Genomic DNA, 9345 nt, shown 5'->3' with positions numbered 1-9345 from the left:
TCTTGAAATCCATTTTAAAAGGAGGAGGGAAAAAATCTGGGATGGGAGGAATGCTTAAAATAAATAAATAAATTGATTAATTAATTTAAAAAATTGGGGGTGGGGGGATTTCTCTCCCTCTCCCCCCACCCCACCCCGTGCCACCCCCTTGGTGCCTGGTGTCCCCGAGCACCCGGAGGGATGCCTGAGGAGGAGGAGGAGGGATGCTCCGGCGGCCGGCGGGGCGGCAGGGTTAGGGTTGCCTGCCGCCGGCTCAGACTGGTTTCTGGAAAGTGCTTTGTCTCGCAGGCTGCATCCTGGGAAGGGTCATGTGGAGCCCAGTGATGTCATGGGATCAAAGCCTGACTCAGCTCCGCGTCCGATGGATGGGTGTCCGCAGGTACCGAAGTGCGGGCTGAGATGTCAGAGCCCACCAGGAGCAAAACTTCCCGCGCCTCCGGCAGGCGAGGAGTTAAGCCTGGTTCCCCCGAGCCCAGCGCTTCCTCTGCTGCCTGGAAAAGCCTGGCTCCTTCACCAGGAGGGGAGAAAGTCTCAACTTGAGTATTACAATGGCAGTGCCTTAGCGCCTGGCGGCAGGCTGTCAAGAAATATGGAAGCCTCTCTTCACGCAGGGTGTGGTGGTCCTTTTCCCCATAGTGTCTGATTCCCGAAACTTGCAATCAGGCTTAGGTCCTCAGAAAGACATGGCAGCAGTCCCAGGGAGATCCTAATCTAGAATTTTGTAATTGCATTTATTTGCATGTGAGGCGAATACATACATTCTTCCTGCCTTTTGGTAAAGAGCCAAACTTCTTTCGTTGTGGGGGTTTGTATATTCTTATATTCTCCTGTGCTCTAATGCAGGCTTTTTTTTTCTCCTTGTTGATTCTAGTTTGTGCTTAGCGGGGTTTGTGTGTGTGTTCTTGTTTTACCTTTTTTTGTTTGTTTGTTTTTGCTTAACATAAAAAGTGTAAGTACAGTGATGCCGGGTGCTTAAATAGCTTCAGACTGAGATGTATATTGAAGATAGGGTAAGTGAGCGTACTGGCAAAACTTCTATTGCTCTTTCTGAACTTCTTTTGCAGTAACCGCTGTACTTTGCCCTGTTTTGAAATTAAGGTGTTTTGTCCAACTTACTTTTTTTTCCAGCGTACTTAACTCATTTGTGTCTCCTCTCTCCCCAGAGCCTCACAATGACAGAGGAAGCATGCAGGACACGAAGTCAGAAACGAGCGTTAGAACGTGAGATAACGCATAACGATGTGGACAGTAAAAAAATAAAAATGGAGAAAGGACTATTAGGAACAGATATAAATGCTGAAGGCGACATGAAAATAAAAACAGATCCTGGAGCTGGAAAAGTGCAAGGATTATTAAAAAGTGGAGAGGTGAAAGCAACCATTAAAGTGGAGGTTCAGACGGGAGATGAGCCTGTGGACATGAGTACCTCAAAAAGGTGAGTTAGGACCTACATGCTGCAGTTGCACTGTGACATTTGGGATACCGGCACAGCGAAATGTGGTCAGATGGCACTAGGATGAAGTTCTCTGGATCTTAGAGGTAGAGAGAATTAAAATTTTACATGTGTGTTGCAGCTCTGGCTCTTCACATGAGATTCAACAGCTACTTCTGTCTAACTTCCTTACTGACTTTTCTTCCACAAGCTTTTACAGCAGTGGCAGCTGTGATGAGCAGCTGAGTAAAGAAATACGGTCTTGAGTAGAAAAATGCACAAGTTACAAAGAGGATGCGCTTTGACCTACTGATTCAGATTTATGTGAGGAAGAGTGGTTAGGGTTTTTTTAATTGAGCTGTGATATAGGAAAAGTAATAGATTATAATTGTCTGAACAGAGGAGTTTTAATTGCGACTTGGATTATTCCTGACAGAGCAGTATGTATGGATAAGTCTGACTTTCTTTTTGAAGTAACTTGTGGATTTTGACACTAGAAGTATTAGGAAAAGACAGCACCTGTCTGCAGCAATTCTCTCTAGGACAAGTTCTTAATACTTTTTTGAAAGTCCAGCCTCCTTAAAGTGTCTGAATTTTGACATCTGAAAGCATGAATTCAAAGTTCCTTATCACTTCGGAGAATTTTATTACTACAAAAATGTAAAGGTTTTCCTTTGACTCGTATATGAGATACGCACATGAATTGGGTAGTTCCGACATACAGATTTACAGCATCACTTAAAGCCAGATTCCAAATCTTCCACCATATTTCTAACCCAGATTTTGGCTGTACCAGGATAAAAATTCTGTGGCCCTGATGTTGGCCCTTCAAGGTCCTGCTTTTTTCTTTATAGTGCAGTAAGATCCAATATATTGAGCAGGAAGTCTAGAATCCTCGTTTATTCCTGGTTCTGACACCAGCTGATGTTGGAGCAGTAATATGTTTAGAACTGAGACCTCCCTGTCTGTGCAAAATGGCTTAAACAGTTCTCGGAGTAATAAATTTGTGTTCGCTTGGATGTTGGGTATTACAGGAGTGCAGATTTGAGGTGTGAAACTGAAAACACGAGATCCTTATCAACTGCGCAGGAATTATTGGGCGGAGGGGTGCTTATGGGTGCTACTGAGAAAATAGGTATCTTTGATGTTTAATGGCAATTCATCTGTAAACTTTTCCCAACTTTTTATGCTTTTCTAAGAGAAATAACGTAGACTGCAAGAGCCTGATTACTTTATCCAAGTACGGCTTCAGTATATATAAAACAAGACCTCTTCCATCAGCGTGATTGAGGGAATGTAATAGTTTTCAGCTTTCTTCATAAAACTTCTGCCAAAAGGACAATTACACAAGTTGCTCAATTTGATATTTAGGAGGTGCTTATGTCTTGCACAGAAGCAGTTAATTGGGGTAATGGATGACTTCCATGTCAAGCAGTTGTATTGTGCTGACTAGGAGTAAATCTCGGAAGGTGTCTTTTGGCATAATCACTACCTACTAATTAACACAAGTATGCACGCTCTTTTTTTGAAGAATATCTAAAAAGATTGCTCATACCAAAAATTGAATAAATTAGAATCAGGTATTCTAACCCTTTTGTTGCAGTACTTGCCCCCACATGCATATGCTCTTTGTGAATTTATAATATTATTGAAATGTGTGCCAGTGTTTCTGCTCTGTTGGTGTCGGTCTCTGCAAGACGTGCAAACAGAATGGTGAACAAGGGGCTGTACGCTTAACTTCCCAGAGAGCATCTGGAACAATAACACCTATTTAGGTGAGATGAGAGAACATCCTCTCTCCGTACAGCGTTCTTATTTCAGGTGGTAATAGGATATTGTTGTATTCAGTTTCTGCGAGGAGGGAGAAGAGGCTTCCCCATACAAAAAATATGCTTGCATAAGGAGGCAGCCTGATCCCAATTCTGCTGAAGTTAATAAATATAATTAAGAATTTCGTGAGGGTCTGGATAAGCTCTTTGGATACTGTTTGTAAGTTGGAACACCTTTCATAATACATATTTGTGTAAAATTCTTAATAGAGAGGAATTAAACCCTGGGTCATCTCAAATGACAAAAATGAGCCTGAATGATTTTGCAAACTTCTGGAAGTAAGGCAGCAACTTCCCAGGCTCTGGGGCTCTGCTCCTGCATCGTGGTGGTGCCCTTGGTCCCTGCGTGGCTCCGCTCCCGGAGCATAAACGTGGCGCTGAGCAGCTGACCGGCCTCAGGATACAAATATCTCCAAGCGAATGCAATCTGAGTCTGGAGATGCCTGTGATAGAGGGGAAGTTTGTCTCTGGATGAGTCTGATCCCTTGCATATATAAGAATACAATTGGCATTTGTAGAGAAGGCGGATCTTAATTTCATAAGGGTGGTTTTGTTTTTTTTTTTTTTTTAAGTGTGGGACTTACCTTTCCAGACCTTTGATCTTCAGAGGAATTTAGCTTGCAGCTTTCCTAAGACCTGTGTCTTTAAAGCTGTTGAGCTGATCTGTTGAGGAGATGAAAAAAGAGCCGTTGCTTAAAATGACTGAACTGCTACAAACTTCTTGGGTAAAATTCATGCTTCGTGATGTATGGTGTTTGGCTTTTAAACTTCCTTAATGCTTTTAGAACTGAAAACATAATATTTTCCTTGGAAAAGGTGGCCCAGCAGTAATCACAGTTTAGCTGACGTAAAGCTGATTGAATGGATTATCTTTCTGAAATCAGTTGATTTTCAAGATTTGAAATACAAACCTGGCAATATCTCTGTGTTAAACTTAAAAATATATTTCTTTTAATATTTTTTTTTTTTCCTAAACCTTGAAGTTAAATTTAAAAATAGGATCTGGTTTGAGCACATTTTCTGATGCCAGAAGAAACAGAAGAAAGTCTGTAGTGGTAGAAGTCTTTGATGAGAGGTCACACAAGGCCAAACCAAAATCTTGCTCCTTTGCCTGGCGCTTTTGCAGCACTGGGAGCTAGCTACGCTGGTGTGTAATTATCCCAGACCTACTGCAGAGAAGGAATGGGAGGAAGGAGAGTCCTCTCCTCTTGATAAGGCATGTCTCGCTTGCAGTGGGGTGGTAAAATAGCGCAACGTAAATCCCTTTGCTTGTGAATACACCGATTTACATCAATATGGGTGCTGGAGGGAAAGAACATTTGTCAAACCTGGTTGAATCTGACATCTTACCGTGCTTTCAAGCTCTGCTTTCTCTTTCCTCTGTTCTTCATCTCCCTCTGTTCTTTCCTTCCTCTTAAATACCTGAGTTTCCTACCACATTTGCCCTGCATTGAGCATCAGTTGCCTCCAGCTGAGGCTGGGGCTTTCTCCTGGAGCTGTTCTTGGATTGTACTGCCTGCTGCATCACGTTGCATTTATTGTACTCCAGATTCAGCTCCCTTCATCTACGGTACACGTTCTGACCATTTTCCAGGTTTTTTTTCTACTACCATTTCCTGAACCGTACGAAATGAACTTGTTCCGTACGCAGTACTGCTTAAGCTTGTATTTCTGGTGTACTCACAGTAAGGTTTGGCAGAGCGCACGAGTGATCTTTCTGGACACAGTCGTGTAACTGGCTATCTGGATGGGAACTGCTGTCCTCAGACAGGTCGACGGGGACAGATTGCCCTCTCTTCTGGAGCAAAAACATCAGGATCCTTCAGGAGCAGTGTACTGTTAGCCCAATTGTAGGAAAACCTTGCTTATAAATAGAGGTGGGGAGCGTTACAGGCAAGGATACTACTTGACCCTGTAAGCAGCTGTGTTGTGCTTGGTTGTTGCGCTGTGCTAGCTTAAGTCCTCAAAATTATAGTAACTACAAATAGATAGCCTCAAAATATGTTTTACTTCAGAATTCTAAAAAGCGAGCTTCTATACAAGGAAAGATTGAGAAAATAGTTTTGTCACAGCACACAAGCGTGATGGCAATGGTGAGGGTGGTACTGTTAAAACAAATATAAGAGTTGGCTTTGGTCTTCCCAGTTCTTGCTTTGTCTTGTTAGCAATCTTGGGATGAACATGTCCTCTGTAAAGCAGACTGGAAAGCATTTTAGGCATTGAACATCTCACTGTTTTTCCTGTATTTCCTCTATTTGCCAAGAGTGGTAAATTAGCATATTAACTATCTTATTTGTATTAATTGTGTCTTGATCAAAAAGTTTAAGGCTGGCTGATAAACAGAAATTATTCCTACAGATTTTGTATCAGTTGAGGTCTTACTTTTTTAAAAAACAAAAAACAACAACAAAAAACCCAACAACATCAAAAAACCCCCGCATTTCCAAACCACTATATATATTGTGTCGATAACTGTGTCATCTTCTCACATCAAGTTACAGAGTCTGGATTTTCCTTCCAATTGTAATACAAGTCTGGATAAGCCAAAAAGTCTGCATTTGATATGTTTGGTTTATTTTCCACAAAAATTGCTTGCACCCATGTATTGTCTCTTGATATGTGGTACACACAAGTATCACATATACCCACAGCTTTAAGCTCTTGCTTCTTGAACTTAATGTGAGTTGGCCTGACTTAAGCCACTGCTTGTTTGCTTAAATAAAAACTGCCAGGAAAGATGAGACTGAAGCATTTGTAGGCATCCCTGTAGTTAGTGCTCTCAGGCAAATAATTTGTCTGAACTCTAGTTCCTTTAATTTTAGGTCTTGCTGGTTATGATTTTTGTGCTTGACAAATGTTGCACTGCTCTGGAACCTCAGAGTAATTCTGTTCTCCTTTTGTTACATGAGATAATTAAAAATAATATCTAATAGAAATTGTTTTGAAGTTGTATGAAAGTTGGCTTAACGGCTGTGCTCTGAATTTTCGTGTTAGGGTTTGGATGCTGATTTGTGGTGCTTTGAAGGATTTTAGGTTGGTTTGGGGTTTTTTGTTTTGTCTTTTTTCATCTGGCCAAATCACATTTAAAACTTCCTAAATGAATGGATTTGACTCTGAAATTCTAACGTGTTCTTAAGCACATCAGGATGCAGCCTGTGCTGGCTGACCAAACTCTCCACTGGAATTTACTGGGATCAGCGTTCACGGCAGTGCCGGTGAGGAGCGGTAGGCTCCTCTCTTCCCGTTAGTGAGCCTGGGAATGTGGCACAGACCCATACTTTAGATCTCCTTTTCAGCTTATGTACGTTGTATCTGTGCCTCCTGGTATGTGTTGTGCTAAAGGATATTGTGACAAAATTGATGCCAAAGTTTCTTGGGGAATTTTAATGTTTTATTTTAAATGCAGACATAGTTTGATTAAAGTTTCCTTCCAGAGGAAGGGATGAAGTTTGTTTTGCTTCAGTTTCGCACCACAGTCACTAGATCCATTGCAGCTTCTTTGATTCGTGTAGATATAACAACTCCGGGGGAAAAAAAAAAAATCCCCACTGCATTGCTTTTTCTTTCCTTGTTTGTCTTCCTTCCTTGCCAAATATTTTTGGATGAGAGTATACAAAAGATTGTTGAATGGACTGAGGCAAAACTGTTGCATATTTGCTAATGCAGATTAAGTTGTAGTCTGAATAACAGTTCTGGCACTTCCTTCGGTTACCTGCAGATGGACAGGATATGTTGGGATACCGTGGATGGGGCCGTAGAGGGCTCTTGCTCTGCACTGGGGGATTTCATGTTTCGGGTCAGTAGTTCTGTAACTTCAACCAAGCGAGCATCGCATTGATTTTATTTTTATCTTTTTTTTTTTTTTTTTTTTTTTTTTTTTGGGAAGAGTGATCGAAAGGGCATTTTAGAGCATGGGTAAGATCTGGTCTGTAAAAGGAAGCTTATTTTTTGTGTAATGCTTCTGGATCAGTATGAACAAATACAAAGACTGCTTGTTGCGATCCGGGAGCTCTTTTGTTAATGTCATGAAGCTCCCTGTAAGCTGCAGCGCCAGTCCTCTGAAATTAAACCCTCTACCAGAGCCAGTAGTTCCTGGGTGCCCCTTTTTCTCTTACTAGTGTTTAAACTTTGTCTTCCTTGGTCGTACTTCGTTGAAACTTCTGTCTTGCAGGGAGGTGGATCTGTTAGAAAAGTTGAGTCCACCCTGAGATACTTTAGACCTCAGATGTATCACCTTCAAGACAAAAATTTAATTAATCTTCCTCTGGCCCAGCTAAGTGGAAGCAGACCTCGAAGGCTGGATTGGGCCACCTGATCCTCTTCTTTCCTTCAAATCAACAAATAAATACACAGTGTCCCCATGGGAAAGTGGCTTTTTTTGTTTGGTTTGGGTTTTTTCTGGAATAGTTGTTGGGCTCTGAATTGCTACAGGATGCTCTAAGACACTAAGGAAAACTCTTGAATAGCATGATGTGTCTGTCTGCGTGCTCTGAGGTTTTAAAAGAGGATATTGGAGGAAGCATGGCCTTTTTCTTAGGGTACTTAATGGAGGTCTGCGTACGTAGAGTACTTAGGAGGTCTGCCTTTGATTCCTTACACAAACTTTCTGCAAGGTCTCTGTTAAATTGTGTTTTATTGCTGTGAATGCTTAAATGGGTGTACGTAACTGGGCAGCAACCCTGCTTTCATCTTCTAGCGTAGAGTCCAAATGATTGAGACAGCGACACTTATGAAAGCTGAAGGGAGAATAATAGAACTATGTCTTTATTTAGCTAAAGGATATGCCTGATGGCTTCAGAGGATAAAGGTCATAGTATCAGGGCAGTTATCCCAAATTATTAACTGCTGGTGGCAGTATTTCTCTGAAAGTGGTGATATTTCCATTGTCTTTCTTATTTTGAAACATCTGGTTTGAATTTTTTTGCTTTACACACAGGCTAACAAAAGAGTAAAGCAAACTCCTTTTTGAAGGAGGGTTGTTTTGCAGAGTTCTGGTCTACATTTCTGGAGTTCAATCTTGTGCCACCTCATCCACTATGCACTTGGTCGCGCTGCTGAGGATATAAATCCTGTAATACTGAATATGAGTCGACTTTGTTGCTGTGGGCAATATGTGTTGCCTTAAAAAAATATATAGTATCTCCCCCCTTCAAGAAGGGTTTTCCTCTGTGAGGTCGCATGTCAACAGACTCAAAGTTGGTGTAGGTAGACGGTCCTAAATAGATGTGACTATTTAATGCTTTTGTGGAAATACATGATTTTAAAACTCTGAATGCAGTGGTTTCTAATGCAGCTTTTATTAGATCAGCATCTTATAATGTAGCTGTCAGGAATATCTTAATGTATCTTGCAAAACAGAAATCACACAGGTTCAGGGAAGCCCTTAGATGAAGTGCTGTCAGGCTAGTGACAGGCAGTCCTGGTCTTGTCTCCTCCTGCTTCACAGCCCAAGTAAAGGGTGGGGTTTATTGCAGAGCTGTTCGGGGCAAGTTTTATTTCCTAGTTCCAGGTTTCATATCGTGGTCCTACAAAATGGCTTAGGCAGCTTTTTTTTTTTTTTTGTGCAAAGCAGTGGTATCCTGCATAGACACTTTGTTTTGATGTTGCTCTCTTCCAAGTGCAAGGAGGTAACTGGGGGTACCCCCCGCAGCAGAGGGGATCCCTGATCCAGGCTGCAGTAGCTCCTTGGCAGAGGTGCTGTTGGTCCGTCTCGGGAAGATGCGTGTGGTCTCAAGCTGTTCGCCTTGGCCGGGCGGACCGACGTCCATCCCGGCTCCTGGTGCCCTGGACGTCGTCTGTGGGCAGACGAGAAGCGTTGGCAGCAGCTGCCGCTGCTCGGTCGTGCATCGAGAGCGTGGACGGCCGCTCTCCCTCCATGCTGCCTGGCTCCCCGGCCGAGCAATCCCAGGCTTGGCTGGCGGGCTGCAAGGTGTGCTCCCCCTCCTTGTAAATGTTGTCGTGTTTTTTCAAAGTTAGAGCATTCAGATTGCTGACGAATGCAAACTTCTGTCGATGGCGCTTTGCTGCAGGTGTCTTGTCATTCTGTTATCAGCACATGCCGTTGAACTAGCTCAGGATGAAGAT

The 9345-nt window shown here is 42.4% G+C and overlaps 1 protein-coding gene across 1 annotated transcript in view; it reads left to right on the top strand.

Annotated features, from left to right (window-relative positions):
- Nucleotides 1-1166: 1166 nt before the first annotated feature.
- Nucleotides 1167-9345, top strand: part of GATAD2A (GATA zinc finger domain containing 2A) — a 21821-nt gene continuing 13642 nt past the window's right edge. Inside the window, 1 exon segment of the mRNA XM_009573968.1 lies at nucleotides 1167-1435. Coding sequence (XP_009572263.1) covers nucleotides 1173-1435 — 263 coding nt within the window. The 5' untranslated portion in view covers nucleotides 1167-1172.

This window comes from Fulmarus glacialis, unplaced genomic scaffold (genome assembly GCF_000690835.1).
Source record: "Fulmarus glacialis isolate BGI_N327 unplaced genomic scaffold, ASM69083v1 scaffold30723, whole genome shotgun sequence".
Classification (NCBI taxonomy): domain Eukaryota; kingdom Metazoa; phylum Chordata; class Aves; order Procellariiformes; family Procellariidae; genus Fulmarus; species Fulmarus glacialis.
Note: the sequence above shows the minus strand (reverse complement) of the source record. Positions and strands in the feature narration are given on the sequence as shown.